Raw genomic sequence first — 21,901 nt, forward strand, 5'->3', positions numbered from 1 at the left:
TTCTCTGTCTGTTTTTTCCATTGCTGTGTGAAAGTGTGAGAATGAAATGTGTTCTGGGGGTGGAAGGTAATGCTCTGTGTTAATGAGCGGGGAGACTCAGACTCCTGCTGTTTTGGAATGAGAGCCAGGTTCAGCATCTGCAGCCCGTACAGAGAGTGGGAGGATGAATAGTTGTACTGAATGATTGAATAAAGACGTGGATTTGGCAGGGGAACAAAGCCAAATGTTGACAGGTAAGAAAGAAACGGAGTTGGGCCATTTCAGCACATTAAGGATTTGGTTCAGGTTTTTTGGAATAGGTTTTTGTTAAGTTTTTAGTAATAGTTCCCATGCCTTTAGAACAAAGAAGTTGTATCGTGTTGACCTTGTTGAAAATGTTAATTCCTAGTCAGCCAGATATCCTTACAAGAGCATATCAGAGCCATTGTACATAAAAAAGGAGTACATTTCTATCAAAAAACAAATTTTCTGGAAAAAAAACCTTGGATTTTTGTTTTTATTTTTCCCAAGTTTTGAAAATGTTTGCCTTTTTGAAACACATTTTCAAGTTTTTTTTTTCTATAAAATCTTTTTTTTTTTCTAGAAAATTAATGAGATCTTAAAATTTGAGGGTTTATTTCTAGCAAATTTTCTACTTTTGGAGCTCAGAAATGTCCTTGTTTAGAGATTAATCTAAAAATTTCTGAGTTTTTTTGGTGAAAATTTACTATTTTTTTCTGTCTAATGACCTGAATACACTGCAGTAAGTACTCACTTCATGTTGGCAAAATAACTCCAACCAAAAATATAGCAGGGCAAATACAACAAATACTGCGTTCCAGTTGTACTCGGAACTGGGAAATTCCGACTTCCCAGTCGGAAATATCGACTGTAAGGCCTTGCCAATTCTGAAACTGGGATCAACTCCGGTCAACTACCTCCAGTGCGGACTTTGCGTTTCAAGATGGCCGCTCTTTGCATCTACAATGTGAGCTGCGGTGGAAACGCATTTATTTTACAAGACACACAAAAAAGTGTCTAAAATCAGTGTTGCATGTAAGGCCTGTAATTCTAAACTGAACAAATTAAAAATAGTGTTTACCTACGGAAGGTAAAGCTTAAAATAATGCTTGTAAGAGAGTTGGCAAACAATGTGGGCGTCGCCATGTTGAAATTTCGAGTTCCCACTTCCCAGGTCGCAGCATTTGTTAGGAATTGTTACGTTTTTCAACAGAGCATTGTTAAAAAATGGTGTGGTTTTATTCTGTGGAAGAACGTCATTGTTTCTATATGCGGACTGGGACTTGTATCTATCTGTCCTCCAGATCAGCTGCACCTCTCTGCCTCCTCCTCTCTGGAGTAAACGTTTAGATTTTTGGACCAGAATATCACTCTTGGTCAGCGTTTCTGTGCTTTTAAGCTCATATGGTGGTTTTAAAATGATTACAGCGGACTCTCCATCAGCTGAAGCAGCTGGTGCACTGAACAAGCTAACTCCAAATGACTGTCGAACAAAACGCCTCTCAACAATGATCTGCTGTGAAACTGTAGACCACTTATGTGTTTGTTGTTTTTTTTGTTAACATCATGTTAAGCATTTTCTGTTTGACTTGTTTTAAATTGCTCAACTCAGACAGAGTATGTCTAATTTAACGTCTTTCTGTTACAGGTAAAGGAATGATGACTGATAACGTCACACAACTTAAGAAAATCACAACTAATCTTGTTTTAACCATTGCTTTGTTGTATGTGTGGAGTTTTTCCTGCAGTCTTTTGCGTTTCTTCCCCATGATTGTTCTGTTTTTAGCTCATTCATCATCTAATCAACTGTGACCAGCTTCCATTTTCCCTGCAGAAAAAGGCAAGTTAGGCTGAAAAACATCACGAAATAAGGCTTTTATATCAGTCAATGTTAATAATTATCAATTCATTTTTAAATATCTGAAATACTACCAAACTGGTGATGTAATCTTCCTGTTTTATCAATAGTTTCCTCTAGGTGTTGTACTCATTTACTCCTTTCACTCCACGTTGTTGCTTTTTCATTTTTAATAAGTTATGTATGGGCAGGTGTAGAGTAAAAAATCAACAGCAATAATTTGGTTTATTTAGCCTGTCAAGCAGAAAAAAATGTGGCTGTTAATTTTTCAGTCATGTTTCCACCATGTTAATACATTTATAAATGTCAGAGCTCCAAACTAAATATGTAACAAGCTAAATATTTAGCTTTCAAATTAAGTACTTATTTTGCTAACTAAATATTTAGTTCCAAATAATGATTTTCCAAACTAAATGTTACATTTTCAAACTAAATATTTTGCTTAAATTTCCCTCTGTATCTCTTTCATTTTCTAATGCAGCTCCCTGACAGCTACCAGATTTATACTCTCCTTGTCAGTCAGGGTGGACAGGCGTGTCTTTGGAGGATTTGCAGTTCAGGTGATGGATTGAACAGAGAGAGCTCTAAGATTTTCAATGTTTTTAATATTATTTTATCTCATCATTCTGCTTTAAACGTCTCTGAAGTTTTCTCCCTGACCTGTCTGCTGTGTTTGGGCTTCATGACCCAGTTTGTTCGCTAACAAACCTCAAAGAACCGATAGATTTATATGGGATTAAATTACAAATGGATTTTTTACTAATCAGATTTCTGAAGGCTTTTGATTGCTTCTAATTTTATTGAGGAGTATTAAAATAAAGGGACTGAATTCAAATGCATGCTGCCCTTTTCAGGTTTTTAATAGAGAAATGTGTCCTTTTAATTTAGAAGTTTGTGTTTGTTTATCTCGTAATATAAAAGTTTATTATGTTTTTGTTTCACCACCAACATTCTTTGGTTGTTGCTGCTGCTTTGATACGGACGGACAGATGGATTTCTTTCAGATATCAAGAGAAGACGGAGACCCACATCAAGTTTTTTTCCCCACTTTTTTAGAAGTAGACCAAACATGATTCAACATGCATTGTCCTGTTTTACATTGTGATTATTGCAGAGAAGAGTTTGTAATTACCAAAACCGCTTTTTATCTGTGTAAGCTGAGAAAGGATTTATCTGCACACTCTCTTTTGTCCTGTGCATCCACCAACTCTGCATGACAATCTAATGAGCTGTTGCATGGGTTTGGAAAGTGACAGGAAAATGTTTCTGTGTGTGTGTGAGGGAGAGACTGTGCACACATCCATCCAGCCACCCTGGTGGAGCAGAATCTGAGGAATGTAGCGAAATGCCCTTTCTGGACTGGAACCCGGGCCTTATTACTAACAGGTGAGTTCTGCACTTTTCACGTCGGAGTGTAACACATGTTGAACACTTTCACATCAAAGCAAACACCGCTGCCTGCACCCTCTCCATTACACAGACACTCATATTTCCTTTTTCATCACAGCAACAGTTTTGTCAGTAATGTAAGCACATACATTCCTTTGCACAATAGGAGCAGGGCCTGGTCCTGGGACCGCGCTCAAAGGCCCGCTTCTTGTGCTGAGATGCATCTGGCACAGAGTAACCCTGTCAGAAATTAGACCGTGTCACTCATCCCCCATCCATTAAAATAGCTGTTAGCAGGTGAAGCGTGAAGCCGATAGGGGCGCGAGTGTGGACGAGAACACCCGGGAGCAGAAGGTGTGCTGGGTGTGAGTGAAGGAGCGGGATGTAGCTCTTTGAGATTTTCACCCCAGAATGATAAGATGGTCTTAAAGGGACAAAATTACTTTTTTGTTTGTCTTTATACTTCCATTTGAGTTTCAATTGCTTCTAAAAACGAGCCGTTTCAAAATGACTCACAATAGACAGGAAATGTGTTGTTACCTAGCAACCCAAGCACATCTCCAGCACGTTTGCTCAGCTGGTTTTACTGCTGTACAATGGCTGCTGGGAAAGACAAGTGTTTTGTTGTTCACTTACCAGCCAGAAAGCATGTGCTGCATACTTGTTTGTTGTGCTGGAGGCTCCACTTCTGCTTTTCAAAGATGTACAGTCGTATCATGGTGCGTCTGTTTGCAGCCATTTTCACATGGGAGTGTAAATGTTGAGTTGAGGGAGCATGGCCAGCAGAAACATATTAGGATTTAAAGTGACAAGAGGCCCTAAAACAGCTCATTCTGAAAGGAGCTGAAAACAGGCAGAACGGATCAAGTTAAAATCGTATCTAAGGATGCTTTTGTGCAAAAAATGTAATCAATATGTTTGTATATCTCATAAACTTATCCTAACTGGCTCAAGGTAGCATTATAGGTCAAATCCCACTTTCTCAGTCCACTTCTGGGTTATGAAGATTATCAGATGTTACTGTCTCCAAGATTTTGCTCAAATTGAATTTTGTGACTTTTTGTAACACTCGAGTGCCCAAAGAACAATTCCTTTATTTCCCAAACATTTCTTTAAGAGACACAGGAATCTGACTTCTGCATTGAACCCATCTGTATCTGTGATCCCACCACAAGACCAAAGAGAAATTTAATTTTGAGCACACATTAGAGGCAGTGTACTCATCACCCCAGAAGCCCGGGCCAGCTGCAGAGATCAGGATCTCTCAGCTGCAAATAGTTTCTCAGCTGATTCCCCCCTGAGGAAAATCAATTACTTTTATTGTGACATTTCACTAAAGTGTGAAATTTAATTGAACTATGTGAGCAGAAGCTGCATTACTGGAGTCTAGAGATTAAGTTTGTTAAAGCCTGAGACCACAAAGCTAAAAGTATTTTTACATATTTTAAGGCATTTTATTTTTTCAAACTTCTCAACTTTTAATGTGACTTTCAATCGAGGTAGCATTTAACATTTAAATTAAAGAGATAGCGCTGAAATTAAACAGTGTGGTTCAGTTGAGAAATTCTGAATAGTGGTTATCTTAGTTGCAGCGAATTGCTCTGTAAAGGCAATGAAACGAACGGAGAGAGAAAACAGACGACTGGACTTCAGCTGGGAATACTTAACAGTGTTGACACTTTTAAATAAAACAGACTCAAAAGGAGTCTGGTGTTGGGGAGCATTAGAGACAAGATGCTGTTAAAATCAGGGTTTCCCACAGCTTATAATAAGCCTGGAGGGCCACCAGGCTTTACTTGTGCGCCAGGCTTAGCATTGCTTATTTATTTTAGATTTTTTCTTTAATTATTGCCTTTTTTTTAAGACTATAGTTGGTGTTTAGGTATTAATCTTTCAGTCTTCCAATAACGCATAACTATCAGTTGATATTTTAAAATTTTCTGTCAACTGTAAAAAAAAATTTAACTCAAAAACATGGCCGCCGCTAGAGGACTGCCCTAGCACCCAACCACTAGGCTTAACACGTTTTCTGGGGGAAATCCTGACTGGTTTGCTTAATAGAAAGTAAATATTTTTAGATGTGTGTTTTTGTTGGTATTCTCATTCAGCTCCAACAATTTATTCCCATGAACAAATTTAAAACTCTTCTTATTTAAACAATTTAACCCCTTTTAAATTGTTTAAATAAGTCTCAATCTTAAACTCTATTCTTGTTCACATAGGATAATCTTATGATGTTTTATTTGTCTATACTCACTTTTTATAATTTGTTTTGAGGTCACCCTCATAAAGGAGATTTTGTCTCAAGGGACTTCCTGGTAAAATAATGTTTAACTTAAAAAATTAATGAATACATAAATATATAAGACATTAGCCAAGTTGAAACTTGACTCAAAAATGCAAAAGCTGATCATGCAAACATTATTTTATGGCTAAATAATGTATTAACTATGTTCAGACAGAGCAACTAGATGGTAAGAGTTAGACACGGTGGTGGCAGCATTATGATGTGGGAATGATTTTATGGGTTTTCATGGATTGGTTGTAGTATTATGAAAAATAAAAACAATTTGTGATGTACTATGCAAAGAATAGTATCTGATTTCATGTTGCTAAGCTGATAATTTTACTGAGGTTATTTTGTTCACATTTCAGATTTTACCTTCCAGTCTTACTTGGCCAGAAATTACGGACATAAAAAAGCCCAAGAAGAATTGGCCAACATTCAAAACACAGTATGAGGCTGGAAACATTGCTATCTAAATCTGAATATATAATTCATCTTATTTATTCCATTTCTATATTTTACTGAGCTGTTTACAGAACCGTGTCACATTTTACATCATTATTGTTATAATTTTGCATGTACTGTACCTTTAATTAGTTATTTGTGTCTATTTCTATGGATTTCAGCTTTGACTTACCAGAGTTTTTGACACCGCAAGGACACAGATTTCTATTTCCTCCAAAGGTCAGCTTATTATTTCCTGCGTTCCCTTTTAAATCGGATTTGAAGGAGGGCTCACCCTCAGGTCAGCCAAACCAGGGAACATAATGCCTCTCAGCATATCACATGCTCACGAGTCTCTCTGCGGTTTCACTGCAGACCTCAAATAAATCAATTTGTCATGAGCTTCTGTTTAGTAACCAGCTATTTCAACAATTTCAGCATCTCAAACTTTCTTTTAATGTTCCAGAACTTGAGAAACGGGACAGAATCCACATCTGTTTTCCAGCCATACATCATTATTATACGCTGTTATTAATGTTCAATTACAAAACCTGAAAGCACATGTTATCAAAGCAATGCCAGATGTGTGCGGATGTCTGTAAACACGCCTTGTGTGTTTAATCTCGTTGCATTTGCACATTTGGAGAGTAAATATGATGGCTCCACTTTGGGGAAACATTTGAAACCTTTCCAGCAGTTTGGCCCCCCTCCTCCTCCTCTTCTTCCTTTTCCTCCTCCTCGTTTAGTTTCTCCCAGAAACGGCGCAGCAGGACGCCTGACTGAGGGCTCAGCCGCGCCTCAACCCCTCGCATGAGAGTTTTACAACGAAAGACAACAACTTGGAAAGTGTTTTCCAGAGGAATTACAGAGAGACTGAACGCTGAAGGGGAAAGACTCGGAGATGAGATAGCCTTCTGCCTCTCTATCTATCCCCCATCATCCTCCTTCCTCTTCCCGGCTTGGACGGCGACGCTCGGTGCCGCTTCTTTCCCGGATGATGTAACTGTTGTGTGACCGGCTGAGCTCGGATCATCATTACCGACGTTGCTTTTTTTTTGTTTTTGTTTGTTTTTTGTGGTTGTCGGTACGAAGGCAGCCCGCATCCTCACATTTCCGCTGGATAGAGGATCAGCGGAACTTTGCGCGGAGTTCATCCGGAGGAGGCTCCTCACCTCGGCGATGATGAGCGCTGGTAGGTGCCCCGACTAACCCCTCACCTCTGGAGATGTTCCAGTACCCTTTAAAGTTATTTATTTTAAAAATAGTAAACTGGAAAAGTTTCCATATGATTTAATATGCAAACTACACCAACCAAATTGACAGATAAAAAGTTTAATTGTGTGTGTTTTGTAGAAAAAGGGCGGGGGGGGGGAATCGGTGCTTTGCAAAAGTATTCACACCGATATAAGTTTTATCCACATTACAAACATAAGACGATATGGACTTCAAGTTGATCACGATAAAAGTAATGATGAAAACTACAGTTTTTTAAACTGGTTGTGACTGTACACTGAAAAAAATAATTTAACAGGTGATCAACTTTAAAAAAATGAGTTAATTGGTTACACGTAATCACATAAGGTTTTTCCAAGTAAATATATTAAGTTTATTAAGTTGTCACGATAAACAAGTAAGTTTGACAAACCTAATTCTGTTACATGTAACAAAATAATTTTTAATTTGTTGGACCTCCCTTTTCTTTTTTCAGTGTCCTGTTAAACTTTTTCTGTACATTTTTTTTATAATAAAAGTGATAAACAGGACCAATTTGCGCTTTTAAGATCACTGGCTAATAAACTACACCAACCAAAGTGATATAGTTGTGTTCTTATTTTTCTTTTTAGAAGAAGAGAAAAGAGGTCAGTGCGTTGCTAAAGTATTCACACTTCTAAAAGTTTTTTTTAACCTATTTTCTCACATTACAACCATAGGCTACACTTCAGAGGGGCGATATGGACTTCAACTTTTATCACCGCAGTTTGTGTAAAGCTTTATTTATTGCTTCATTTTTAGGTAACTGTCTGGCTGTGACTGTACACTGAAAAAAATAAACAGTTGATCCAACTTAAAAAATTTGTTAATTTGTTACAAGTAACAAGTACAATTAAGTTTATTCAAGTAAATACATTAAGTTGTCATGCTACACAAACGTAAACAAAGTAAGTTTGACAAACTTAACTTGATTACATGAAACAAATCAATTTTTTAAAAGTTGGACCTCCATCGTTTTTTTTTTCAGTGTACAAAGCAGTCATAGCCACACAAACGCAAATAATGCTCTTGTAACGCTGTTTTAAGACACCAGTCACATAAAGAATTGTGGTTCTTATCACTAAGTTTAACACTGTCACTTTTTAGCATTTAATTATATTTGCAAATTCATTGATTTGATCATTGATTCTCTCAATGAATTCTGTTGTCTGTACTGTAGCTAGTAGCTCTGGCTGTATTTTAGGGTGGTTGTCCTGGAACATGAGCCTCTTTTGCTGCTGTTTCTCCCTGGACTGTAACATCTTTAGTGCTTCCCTGTCCCTACTGAAAAAAAAAAAACATTCCCACAGCATAACGGTGCCACCATTATGTTTTGACAGTGATTTCTGCCACACATGCCATGTAGACCAGTTCTTTCACTTCTGCTGCGCTCCTTGTTATTACTGATGCTGTTTATTCTCTAACAAACCTCAGATAGTTTCACAGAGCTCCTGAACTTACACTGAGATTAAATCACAGACAAGTAAGTTACTAATAGTTTTATTCCACCTGTGAAATATAATTAATTCATTCTTAACCATTATTTTTTTACTATATTGTTTGCTAGATTTCTTTTGTACTTTGTAAATATTTATTTGTACTTCTGTTGAATTCTCTTAGGACTATTTCATGGCCTTGCTGGCTTTGGCAAACAAATCTGAATCTGAGTCTCTTCTGAAAACTCTGGGTTTTATTTAGGGTTATGAGAGTAATAAAGGTTTGTTGCACATGCACAACAGCCGTTTTGCATTTTTATTTGCAACATATTTTAAAAACAATGTGCTCATTTGAGTCCACTGTGCAATTATCCATTTCTTGATAATGTTTATGTCATAAAAAAGCTTTGTAAAAGTACTTTGACGGTGCTGCGAGGCTCAGTGCGCCGTAAGCAGAGGCTGCAGGCCTCAGCTCGGTTGTCCTGGGTTTGATTTTCACTTCTTTTCCTGCATGTCTTCCCTCCTCTCTCCTGCCTGCTTACTGTCTAATAGAGGTCACAGGATTTTAAAAAGAAAACAAAATGTGTTTACATTTGAGGCTGTAGCTGGACAAAATATGAAAAAGGTACATGTTTATTAGTTTGAATCCATAAGGATACGTGTTAAGCAAAAATATAACTAATTATATTTGCACTGTGACATGTGGAATAATTTAATAGACTGAGTTAGTGATGATTACATGTAATGATCTGGTAACTGTGAGGATCCTGTTGGGTGTTTTTTTAATGAAAGTTCACTTGCAGATCACTACAGTTTATATCTTAATGTAAAACATTTAAAAAAATCTTCTGTTTCAGTTACTAGCTGATTTCTTCATGTCATTTTTCTGTCAGACTTTCTTCATATCTTCAACGGCTCTTCAGACGTTTTCGAGGTCGTTTGAAGTTTTCATTTGCATGTGTTTAAAAAAAACACTCTTTTGATAAAAGGTAAAGTAAGAGTAACACTGCTTCAACATATTTTTACAAAGTAAAAGTAAAAAGTAGCCATTCAAGAAGTATTTGGTAAAAACACAACTCGGGTACTGAATAACTGATCAAAACATTAATTATTTAATATTTAAAACCTACATAATCAGGCAAACTAAAGTATATAGTTATGTGGAAATGTTGGTATTTGAAAATGAAAATAGTTTATCTAAAGTAAAACGGCTACAAAACAAAATCCAATCTTTCATCAAAGTGTTCATATATTTAAACTGTGGACAGATATTGTGGTTTGATTTATTGTGTTTTAGTTGTAGCTCAGAATTACACTTTAACCCTTAAATGTGAGGAGGCTTTCACTTTAGCATGAGCAGGGTGCTTCATCTGGACCTTGACATATTTCTAATTGCTCTTTGTGAATGAAATCCATGTCTAGACTTCAGCTCTTTAATCTGGGAACATTATAGCTGCAGGAAAATATAAATGCCAGATGGAGGTGCTAAAGTGAGGACAAAGGTCTGAATGTTGATGACATCGAGGAACTTTTTATAAGCAGCAGGAGAAAAGGATTTAAATGACGTTACTGGCTGAGGCATTTTTAAGGAGGAGAGTGAAAGCGAGCAGCGGACAGCAGTTCTGTTGTAGACAGGAAGAGCACATATTTGCCTCCTGGCTTCTTTGTTTTACATCTGCGGGAACAAGATCTTCATCTCCCTGACATATTTAAAAGCTCGTCTGAATCCTTCACGCAGCTGAGCCAACTGTATCTAGATAAAAGCTGATCAGTGGGGATTTATCTGATAATCACCTGGAAGTTGTCAGTCAACATCAAGACAAGCAAATCCATGTAAAACCATGACGGTAGTCGGACCGGTTGAAGTAATGCAGTTATCAGTGACATGCTGTGGTTTTCCTGCCTTACAGGTGCAGCCATGTGGCAGAGGATTCAGATTTGCTGCACGCTGTTTGCGCTGCATTCAGCGGCAGCGCCTGCACACATCAACCGCCTGGCGCTGTTCCCCGACAAGAGCGCCTGGTGCGAAGCCAAGAACATCACTCAGATCGTCGGACACACAGGATGCCAGCCGCGCTCTATCCAAAACAGGTCAGGATGAAGGCCCTCTCTGGTTGTCCAGCCAACAGGCTGAAAGACAACAGCAGCCTCACGCAGCTTGTTTTGAATTGTTCAGTTTGTTTCTGCTTTAATTTGATGTAGACAATTTTATTCCTAAGTTTTATAATATTTTTCTTAATATCATTTTATTTTATTCTTAATAGTTTATTTTCACTTATTTTTTATTTTATTTTAGATTTGAATGTTTGTATTCATTTCTTGGGGTTATCTTTAGTTGAATTTCATATTATTTTAATCTTCATCTTATTTTGTCTTGTCTTATTTTACATAAAATAATGTGACGTTTTCTTAAGCTTGATTTTTATTTTATGTTTGCTCTTAACTTGCTTCCTTTCATTACCTTTATAATTTCACCACAGGTGTTTATTGGCATCAGGACATTTTATTTTTCTGTTTTATTAGTTTTAATATTTTCATTGCTAAAATTTCTACATATTTGCATAAAGATCGAACAAGAAAATTAATGGCCTTTAAAATAAAGGCTATTAATTAAAATAAGGACTGTGCAGATTTATCGGATTAAGAAAGTTACATTAAGAGCCTTCCATGCGCAAATCATTTTATACTTTTCTCTCTAGATTGGAGTGCAGGCTCTATTTATGGTAAGCAGTCTTCTCCAATGAAGTCATGCAGACTCCAAAACAGCAAGAGAGCAGATATTAGTTTAGTAAAACTTTCTTACAGATATCTGTGGAACATTTTCTTTTAACAAAGTTAAGTTAAAGTTTAATGGACAATGGAAGAATAAATGTTGAAAAATAAGTTTTGGATTTCTGAGGTTGACTTATTTAACCTTTAAGTAGCCCAAGTTAGAATAGTTTCTGTTTCAGATTTGTCCTACTTTTGAATGTTTCTTGTTACATAAATGATTTTGTATGTTGGATATCTAGAGGTTAAAAATCAATGTGTTAAAAGTTCAAAAGCAAAACATATCTCCTTCATTTGTGGGAAATACTCACTTCATTCATCTGAAACCTGATGTCAATTTTACCATCGGAAAACTCTCAAATGACCACCATTTGTGAAAAACAAGTCTCCATTTTGTGAGTGTATGTTTTCCCCGAGGCCTCTGAGAATCCTCAGGCTTTGTAAATCAGTTCAGATTTCAGGCGCTCTGTTTTTTTTCCCCCTGCAGCTCTTGCTTACACAGGCGCGAGCGCTTCGGTCGACTCCAGCACATCATGTCTGTGGGGCAGGCACGTTCATGTACTCTCTCCTCTTTGTTGTACAGAGCCTGTCTGGGCCAGTGCTTCAGCTACAGCGTCCCAAACACGTTCCCACAGTCCACCGAGTCCCTGGCGCACTGTGACTCCTGCACGCCTGCCCAGACACAGTGGGAAGTGGTAAGAGTTATTGTGCGTTAGCTAACGTAGCGCACTGCAAAAACACAAAATCTCACCAAGTATTTTGGTCTAGTAAAGTTTTTGGTCTATAAAAAAGTTCCACTGGAAAAAAAGTCTTATTATAAGCGTCTTATAATAAGAGAGAAAAAAAGTCTTATAAGACTTTTTTTTTTCTCCATAAGTGAAATAATCTCCATTTTGTGAGTAGAAATGGTACTTTTTCATGAATATGAAGGAATTGACTTAAAACAAGCTTTTCCTGCTGAAAAGTTACTTGTAAGTTTGCCTTATTTCAAGTGTACTAAAATATTTCCACAAGAAACTAAAGCAAAAATACTTGGTAACATTTTGTGATTTTGGAGTGCAAATGCACACCAACACTTGCCTGTGGATGTGGGATGAGATGTGTTTGCTTCTTTAAACAACCGTAAGAGAAAAACCATGAAAACAGTCTCAGTAGATGAAGCAGAGTGTAGTGTTTTATATTCTGCTAAGGCAACTCAAAACAACTTGCATTCATCTTCTTTTTTCATTCTCACTCTCTGTGTCGGCTTTACGGTACACGCAGACCCGTTGCCATAGCAACCAACTGACACCAGCTCCTCTAGCTGACATTATTAAAACTTTTTACTGACCTGTGAAATGTGATATTCTTGGACCTTATTTCCTAGTTGTTTTAGTGTTGAAAGTTAGTAGTGTAAAGGTAAACTGAGTAAAAACGCCTTTGTAACTACCTATATGCTCTTATTTTGGTAACTTTTGAGTGAGCGTAGCTATGGTAACGGAACGGGACGGTTAACCGCAACACAGAAAAAGTTAACAGCCAAACAGAAATAAACGATAAAAAAAGGAACTTAATTTTACCTTCAGTCGATAAGAGAGCAAGGTTAGTAACATTGCGTCCCATTTCCTGTTATATATTACGCTTATATTTAAGATTTAGCGGGTTATGCTGACGACTTGACAGTTATAACCAATGGTAGTCATTGTCGAGTTTGCCGGGGGCGGGATCTTGCGCGTGTGACGTCACGTTTCAACGTAGATATTTGAATCCAGAAGGAAATCGTCGTGAAAACAAAGGCTTTGTGGGAGGTGTAGTTTGGAGAGCTGCCAGGTAGACATGACAGGTGAGGTACTAATCCTCCTGGAGGAGAACACAGGCAAGAAGAAGAAAAAAAAAATGCATTTTCAATCACTTTCTTCCTGTTTATGTGGAAATGGATGCCTTTGTGGAAATGATTGTTGTTTCAGGACTCTTAATCTAATTGAGTTTGAAGAAAAGCAGAGTCGGTTCCCACGAAAGAAGACACTGCTCCCTGATGCTCCGGCTCTCGTTGAAATGGCTGAATGATAATTTTCAGGGGGTAATAGAAACAGAGAGGGAGTTGTGTGAGGTCTGGAGAGCCGGCTGAGTTTGTGTAAAGCTCCTCAGCAGGTCTAAATATGAATATTTGTACTTCATGTTAAAAGCTGACCAACTTTATCTCTGTTTCACTGAGTGTCAGATAGGCGTGGGTCAGTATGAAATTCTCATAGCATGGTAACCTTAAGCTGTAGCATTGGTGCTTTTAGTAGTTTTGTTTAAAAAACTTGAATTTGATTTATTTATTTTTCAAGTCTGGATAAGACTGGAAAAAGGAAAATATGAAAATAATAATAAAAAAATGCATTTCCAGATTTTAAACCCTAAAGTATTGCATAAAGATTGTCCCTCTTTAGTCTTTCTTTCATTCCTTCCATGATTTCTTTGTAATTTACTTGCTTTCTTTCTCCATTCCTTGTGTCCTTGTTTTCTTGCTTATTTTCTTTCCTCGCTGGTCTTTCTGTCCTTCCTTCCTCATTTCCTACATTCGTCCTTTAGACTCTTTCTCCTCTTGCTTCAGTGTCCTTCCTGTTTCTTTTTTTCTCAGATACTGAATTTCACGTTTCCCAACTGTAGAAAAATCTGCCATAAAGTCATGCAGAACTTCAGTATTTCATATTTTAGTGTGAAACTAATGAACTGAGAACTCTGACATTTTGAGCTTGTAAAAGTGTTGAGGTTTTACAGATTAAAATATTTATATTTTTTTTGCATATACCAACTTTTATTTTGGGGTATAAATATTTTAGTATTGCCATGCCTTTCAGTTTGGGAGGATGGGCTCGTTTGACACTCTTTCCAGTTTTGAGTGATAGATTGAACATTGCTTCAGGTTATTGTTTTTAACCTAACTCTGCTTTAAACTTCTTTGACCTTCTGATGTTTTCCTTGGTCTTCCTGACGCTGTTTGTTTACTAAGAAGAAGCCTCTGAAGCCTCCACAGAAGTAAAGATGATTTCCACTGAGGTTAAATTACACAGGAGGGATCTGTTTAGTGATTGTCATCTCTAAAGCCAGTCAGTTGCACTGGTTTTATATGGAAATGTTAGAGTAACTGGGCTGAACGCACCACCAGATATTTACCAATACTGTACTGTAAAACATTTATAAAACTACAGGCCATGTTTCTAACGCTTCAAAATGTCAGAAAGCAGAAAGATCACATACGGCTGAAATGATTAATCAGATTAATTGCATTGAATCAATTATTATAATAATTGTCTGGTAACTGATTAATCGTTACCTAAAGTACAGGCTCAAACAAAAAAGCTAAAATAACAACATAGTCACATCTGCAATTAAGCCAAAACTGTACAAAAGTATATATTTTAGCATTTAAAATGTAAAAACCCTTTGTTTGTAAATATGTTCTAATCAAAACTCCTCAAGTTGCAGTTTTAGCTTGACCTGGTTCAAATTCTGCAGAAAAAATAAAAAATGTCTTACTAAGCAACTTTTGTTGTCCATTTATTAACCAGTTAACTGAAAAACTAAACGGATCAGTCCTGCACTGTGTTAATGTTAAGTCAAGCAGAACGGGCTGATCTTTGCACGTTAATTTTTTTAAAGATGCACCTTTTTCTACAAATGGCCAAAGGAATGCTATGTTGTTGCATTTTAGGAAATAAATGTTTATTTCTTATTTTAAAAGGGGATTTAATTGTTTATTTGCATCTTTTAATGTATTTAATAGAAAAGGCTGTCAATTTGCGTTAATGCGTTTGCGTGCAGGTGACTCTGGAGTGCCCTGGCAGCGAGGATTCTCCACGCGTGGACAAGCTGGTGGAGCGGATCCTGCACTGCAGCTGCCAGTCCTGCAGTAAGGAAAGTGTCCAGGAGGGGGCGGTAATGCAGCTCTATCCAGCAGACAACACCCTGGATTCAGCTCCGTCTCTGTCCGACCCCCTGATCGGAGACCTGGCCCACTCTCTGCCCCACGCAGACAGCCTGTCCGATAAGCAGGCCCACCCTCACGCGCACCATCATCCCACGCTGCCCCACGTGTCAGACGGAGGCTAGAGCCACAGCTGTAATGACTCTCTGCTCGCCTTTGCTCCTCCTCCACGCTGCTTCCTCTGTAGTATCCTTATGGCACTTTGAATCTTTCTTTGAAGGCATAAACCCACAGAGCCGCGTTATCAGAATGAGCTCACATAAACACTACGCACTTCTCTGTTTTCAATAATACACGCAGAGGCCTGATGACTATAGCCTGTTGATATACTGTAGGGCTTTTATTCTGCTTTGAATGTAATAAATGCTCTGTTTGTGGTAACCGTCTCCTGTCTTCTGTTCATATAAATTAATCAGAGTCGTCTCCAGCCTGGGAAACTCTGCAAGTCTGATTTTTGGGTTTTACAAATTTGTACAAAATATCTTCAAATTTTGAAGATATATTGTATCTTCAAATTTCAAATAAATATCTTCAAATAAGAAATATCAATACTTATGTATTGAAAAAGAACATATGAAATTTGAAGATATTTTGTATTTTTATACTTTATTCCAATCCTGTTGTCTTGTTGTGCAAACATTGTGTCCTTTCTTCCTTCTGTTCTTCCCTCTGTCTTATTTTTTCCTGAGTCCTGCTTCCATATTTCCTTCCTTTCTTTTTTTGCCTTGTATCTGTCAGTCTTGCTTTCTTGCATGGTATCCTTTCTTTACTTCCTTTATGTCCTTCTTCACATCCTTTCCTTCTTTACCTTGTATCTGTCTGTCCTTTCTTAGTATCCTGCCTTACTTCTACCTTGTTTTCTTTCTTTGTATCGTTCTTTCCTTTCTTCTTCTCTTGCTTCTTTACCCTCTAGTCTTTCCCTCCTTTTATCCTTACACCACCTCTCGTTTCTGTCCTTCCTTTCTAGCTTCCTACCTTCCTTGACTCCATTTGTCCTATCTTGTGTCCTCTGTTCTTCTTTACTCTCACTCATTCCTCTCTACCTTGTGTCTTTTGCTTTTTTCCATTTGAAGAATGTTTTATTTTATGAGTCCCCAAATCTTATAGGTTAGAAGGTCTCCTTGCCATCACCCTAATCTTTAGCTCCTCCAACTTCCAGTTTGGACTCTGGATGTGGCTCTTCAAAACATTAATGTTACATTTAGTCATTAAAAACATATTAAAGGTAAATGATTACGTTAAGGCTAAATGTGAAGGAGCACAAACAATTCCAGGCTGTGTGAGGTTTACCCTCAATTCCCCTTCAAAAACAAAGCTGTGTTTCTGTTTGGCACAAAGTCTTAGCGCCTTTGATCAACAAACCTCCAGCTACGGGCAGACATTTTATAGATGCACAGAAGAGCTGCATGATGGGAAGGCAGCAGGCTGTTTACGGCTTCGTTTGTTTGAATCCGATCCGTCTGCCTCGAAGGTAAATTTCATGTTTTGGGGTCGAGATGAAAGCTTTTGCCCAGTTTTTGCTTGTTTATACATTTTCATTTAGGCAACTGAATTTAAAGAGCTTGTTTAAAATTTATGTCCCAAAGTCCCTTCATGCCAGCTGTATGTGTTTTGTGTAAAAGAACAATCTGAGCGACTTTTGTTGATGATCAGTACGGTTAGAAATTGTTCATCTTTTGTCTTGCTATGAAAAACAGACTGCAGTGCTTTTTACTGGAGATTTGTGTGACGGGGCACGAGGAATGTGAGCATAAGACTGACATCACACCGTCATGAACGCGAAGGATTCTTCAAGAATGACTGTTATCATGAAGTAACGTTCAGTAAATTACGACACTTTTAACGGAAAGTTGCATTAAAGTCCATTAAAAGTGTCAACTTTGCATTAGAAATGTAATTTCTCAAATGACACTTCATGAAGCCGTTTTAAGTCAGGAACATAAGTTTACAAAGGGCAAAAGAAAAATCTCTCTTTTGTTAAAGATTACCATAGTTATTTATTTTCTTACATTAATATTCACTTATTTGTGCCAAGTTAAATATAGTTTTTGATTTATGGTTTTATGTTGCGTTTGCTAATTTTGTATTTTTTGTTCCTTTTTTATGTTGTGTCTTCCTCGTGCAGCAGGTTTAGGTTACTACACCACTATTTATTTAAGCTTTTTGACTGCAGGTCCATTTTTGTCCGAGTTCAGTTAACCACAGTTGAGTTGGGCCCTAAACAATGTCAAATATTATTTTATTTATTTTGCACTGGAGTATTTTTGACATTATTAAATTGATTCCCCCCCCCCTCCCCACACGCACTTGGAGAACACTGGGCATCAGCCGAAACACTTCATCCTTTCTTTAAGATATGGTGGTGGCAGCATCATGCTGTGGAGTTGCTTTCCTTAAAGCAGAAGAATATGTAAATGTAACAACACAATCAAGTAACTGTAATCCTTTGAAATTGGTCTCTGTCTCTTTAAGAAGCTCCCACTTTGTCTGACACAGCAATATTTCTCTGTTTACAAACGTTTTGAGAAGTAGATCATATGATAAACTCAGCAGATGCGCAGTTCCACCAGGTGTTTGCTAATTGCTGCTGGCTAGTCTGAAGGAGCTGAGAGAATGATGTATGATGTAAAGCTAAGACAAATTGCATTGCTGCCTTTTTAAGTAGAGATGGGGAGGGTTTTCAGAGGTGAAGCAATGAATTTGTTGCTCCTATAAATTAAACACTGTAATTGGTACAGCATTTTTCATATTATTTATGTTTGTACAATTATTTTCTTTCTCCATCAAGAACCATTTTCCTGAATGTCCACCTCTTCTATTCAACACTGAAAGCAAAATGTTTTAATGTGTGTTTCAAGTTCGATGGATGGTTTCCTTTAAGCCGCTCTGTACTTTGTGTGCTCCTTGTCACTGGCGTAAGATGAATTACCACGGTAACGGGATGTTGTGAAGCTAATGGATGGTGAGTGGCCTAATGCATGTCTGAAGGCAGAGTGACAGAGTCAAAGGCAGATAAACACAAGGTCTCAGAGCAGCAAGGGCAACATGTTCAGCTTTCTCAAGTGGAATATCACTGAAAATTCACATCAGTAAGGAAACAACCAGAAATCATTAGTGAATAAACTCCTATAAACCAAATTCTTCCCTTTAAAAAGTTCCCAAATGGTCCAGCAGGTGTCTCTGGTGAGAATATCTACAGGTTTTTATAACTTATCTTCAGTCACCTTATCTACAACATCTTCTCTTGTTCCTTATCTTACGATCTGTTGTTCCTGTCTCTCTCTTTTCCTCACTCTGCTCCCGCGTCCTCTCACGTCTGTCTCTTCTTCTGTGTAATTAAATTTGATCAGCAAAAGGTTGGCTGTCTGACTGCACTGGAAAGCAAATCAATCATGCAGTTATCTCACCCCAGCACATGTTGACAATGTTTTCAGGACCATGAGGCCCAGCATGCCGAGAGAGGAATTAAGAAGGACATTTCTCAACACATTGCAGCTTTTTGTTGCATTTTATATGGCTGAATTCATTGTTGCGTTTAAACTGCAACTCTGTTTCTGAAAAAGATGTCTAGACTTTTATATTAATTCATTTTATTAATTGGAATACACAAAACACATATTTCTGCACTTATGACCCTGCAGTCTGAGCTCATATTGCTGTTATAGCTGCTTGTTTACATAAGATTTATGTTTATAAAGGCTAGCTTGTTATAATTTGACCAGACGGCAACATTTGAATGTTCTTGTTTTGCTTTAAAGGGGGTGCATCAAGTAAAACACACTTATATCATGTTTTCATGCAGGTGTGTCAAACTCATTTTTCTTAAAGGTTCTCAAATAACTGTTTGTTCCAGCACATACTGATAAAACTCATCAACAATCTGCAAAAACATAAGTAGCTGTCAATGATTACTTCTGAAATCAAATAATATTAAACATACTGATGTCATTTGGTATTATATGGATAAAAACTGCTTTGATTTAACTGATGCAAAGTCATATTTAAGCACAAAACTGTTTCTTAAAGCGTCTATTAATATGAGGGCCAAAAAAATAAAGCTATAGAGCCGGATTTGGCCCCCGAGCCTTGAGTTTGACACATGCGTCATAATGTTATTCTCTCATCAAGAGCAGGAGCTTCTTAAAGAGACAGAAATCAATTTCAAAGACAGTAAAATTTCTTTTAAAGTTATTTTTGACATATTCAGTGTTTTTATAACAACTGAAGCTATAAAATGACTCCATAAGCCAGAAAAATAAACAATACTACCCCTTTAACTAATTAAATCTTGTCCTAGAGGTTTTTTTGTGTGTTTGTTTTAACTTGTACCATTCAGGTCATGGGCCACATAAAATCTTTCCAAGTGCTGCAAAAGGTACGGGAGCCTCAGTTTGATCTCCCCTACTTTAAACATTGTTCTATGTTTCCCGATGATTTTCCAAAGTGACTGGAAAAAAAAAATTCCCCGAAAAAGTGCGACTAAATCGTAGCAAAAAGGCACGTGCTGTTTTAAACAAGCAGCCTGAACGTGCGCGCTCCGGAGCATCGCTCCCGGGAACGCGCAGCGGAAGCGAGCAGCAGCATCTCTCCAGCAGCGCAGGGTTCAAGTCACAGGCGCTGCAGTTTGTTCAAAGCCGCGCCAGAAACAACAAGAGTTTATTTTAAACAGGAATAAAAAATAAAAACCTGCGCGACGATCAGAGGAGGAGAGACAGAAACAGAGAGCGGGGGGATTTACTGAGCGAGGTGAGCGACATTTAACCGCCATGTGTTATTATTATGATTCAGCTGGAAAAGAAAAGATTTTAAAAAAAAACATAAAATATGCGTGACTTTATGCCATCTAGATTTTACATTTTGCCATGTGTGCCTGGCCAAAACGGAGGGGTCTGCTTAAAACTATAGAAATATTTTTGATTAAATATGGAATCTGTAGAATACGAGGTTAATGAATTACTAAAATAATCTATTGGAGAAATGTACAAATTTTATATTTAGAAAACTAATTATGTAGAAAGATAGCAGCTATAAAACTTGGTAAATGGTTTATTCCCTTCTCTCTTACATATTTTAATTATTGTATTTATGTAATAGAAAAACACAAATTAGCATAAATTTGACTTGTATTCAGTCTCCTTGAGTGGGCCTGTTTCAATAACAAATTTAACAGGAATATTGTTATTTTGAAGCCATTTTGAAGTAATATAATGGTAATGGCACCATAATGCAAGAACACACTGTAAAAAAATCAATAAACTTTAAATAATAATGAACATTTAACACTGGAACTGGAAGAAACTTTAAATATCTAAAACAAACAAAACACAAACAACAAATTAAATTAATTATGTTCTTCTAAAACAGGGCTGGCTCAGACCAAACACCAGACTGAAGACTTTTATCATCCCGTTTTTAGAAAGAGAGAAAAATGGAAACTATTGAGCTTGTATTGAGCTTGTTTTCATTTATCAAACGATTAATTGATTTATTGCGACATGTCTAGTCCTGAGTCAATACTTCCACTGCAGCTTTCCACACCTGGAGACTGATTAAATGGATGGCAGTTGTAAGGAGACATTTTTAAGCTCTGGACTTTGACTAGGCCATTCCAACACATGAATACACTTTAATTGAAGTCAGTGGTGACCAAACATTTTTGCACGGGGGGTCAAAACTGACAAACTTCAACTATTGGTGAGCTTCAACATTCATTAAATCAAAATGTAAACTTAAAAAAAAAAAAAATTTTGTGTTACCTGCTCAACAGTAGACGTCATTTCTATGAAATCTGAATATTGTCAAAGATTCAAAACATAAAAAGAGCTTCAGACTGTCGCCTTTTTAAAAGAAAAACAGACAATTTCATCACCTGTTTTCTGTTTTGTTGGCCAAATGCTGGACTCCGGGTCGGGGGCCACGAACGGCCCCCAGGCCACACTTTGGACACCCCTGATCTAAACATCTGACTGTCCTGAATGATTTTTCATAGCAGTTCTTTGTTTCGGTCTCCATGGTGAACAACATGCTCAGTAAGGGGTACCGTCGGTTCTGCTTCCCAGGATGTGTGGTGTGGATGTGGACCTGGATGACGGCGGCTCAGCGGATGAGGAGAAGGAGGAGGAGTTCTGGGTGGGGGACGCCGTGAAGATGCTGCCCCCGCCGGTGGCGCACAGCGATGGCAGCGCGTGGGGTGGCCGCAGGGGCGCGTGCGGCTCGGCGGCCTGCGGGGCGGTTCTGGTCCTGTGGAACCTGTGCGTGGTGTCGGCTGGCGCTCTTCTGCTGGCGCTGGTCTTCTGTGTGGTGCTTCTGCCTGCGGCGCTGCTGCTGTACGCCGGCTTCCTCTGCCACTCCAGAGTGAGTCCTGACCGATGTGTTCACTTCCTGTTGATTCTCTGCAGGAGAGAAGAGAACGACCACTCTGACCCAAACTCATCCACTCAGAGAACGACCACTCTGACCCAAACTCATCCACTCAGAGAACGACCACTCTGACCCAAACTCATCCACTCAGAGAA

The 21,901-nt window shown here is 37.9% G+C and overlaps 2 protein-coding genes and 1 long non-coding RNA gene across 6 annotated transcripts in view; 2 read left to right on the forward strand and 1 right to left on the reverse strand.

Annotated features, from left to right (window-relative positions):
- Nucleotides 1-6,718: 6,718 nt before the first annotated feature.
- Nucleotides 6,719-15,767, forward strand: nbl1 (NBL1, DAN family BMP antagonist). 2 transcript variants are annotated; one of them, XM_008409786.2, is made up of 5 exons: nucleotides 6,719-7,170; nucleotides 9,559-9,654; nucleotides 10,576-10,756; nucleotides 12,018-12,129; nucleotides 15,224-15,767. In XM_008409786.2, exons 3-5 carry the CDS (start codon nucleotides 10,584-10,586, stop codon nucleotides 15,509-15,511), a joined length of 573 nt encoding a protein of 190 aa, XP_008408008.1. In that variant the 5' UTR covers nucleotides 6,719-7,170; nucleotides 9,559-9,654; nucleotides 10,576-10,583; the 3' UTR covers nucleotides 15,512-15,767. The 2 variants fall into 2 exon arrangements, with proteins under 2 accessions (XP_008408008.1, XP_008408007.1); XM_008409785.2 differs by lacking the exon at nucleotides 9,559-9,654.
- Nucleotides 8,003-13,256, reverse strand: LOC103465170 (uncharacterized). 3 transcript variants are annotated; one of them, XR_533763.1, is made up of 3 exons: nucleotides 12,994-13,256; nucleotides 11,746-12,106; nucleotides 8,003-9,210 (listed from the first exon to the last, which is right to left on the reverse strand). It is a non-coding gene; the product is annotated as an uncharacterized LOC103465170 (long non-coding RNA). The 3 variants fall into 3 exon arrangements; XR_533761.2 differs by lacking the exon at nucleotides 8,003-9,210 and adding an exon at nucleotides 10,953-11,420; XR_533762.1 differs by lacking the exon at nucleotides 8,003-9,210 and having other exon boundaries at nucleotides 11,727-12,106.
- A 3,856-nt stretch (nucleotides 15,768-19,623) lies between the features above and the next one.
- The window catches only part of tmem88bl (transmembrane protein 88b-like), a 9,808-nt gene continuing 7,530 nt past the window's right edge, over nucleotides 19,624-21,901 (forward strand). The window contains exons 1-2 of the mRNA XM_008409782.2: nucleotides 19,624-20,132; nucleotides 21,446-21,740. Coding sequence (XP_008408004.1) covers nucleotides 21,447-21,740 — 294 coding nt within the window. The 5' untranslated portion in view covers nucleotides 19,624-20,132; nucleotide 21,446. The remainder of the gene's footprint in view (nucleotides 20,133-21,445; nucleotides 21,741-21,901) is intronic.

This window comes from Poecilia reticulata, linkage group LG5 (genome assembly GCF_000633615.1).
Source record: "Poecilia reticulata strain Guanapo linkage group LG5, Guppy_female_1.0+MT, whole genome shotgun sequence".
NCBI lineage: Eukaryota > Metazoa > Chordata > Actinopteri > Cyprinodontiformes > Poeciliidae > Poecilia > Poecilia reticulata.

Excerpts from the sequence above, each read along its gene's own strand:
- nbl1 (XM_008409785.2), top strand. Across the intron at positions 10,757-12,017 it reads CCGCGCTCTATCCAAAACAG|AGCCTGTCTGGGCCAGTGCT; the intron begins GTCAGGATGAAG and ends TTTGTTGTACAG. Across the intron at positions 12,130-15,223 it reads CCCAGACACAGTGGGAAGTG|GTGACTCTGGAGTGCCCTGG; the intron begins GTAAGAGTTATT and ends GTTTGCGTGCAG.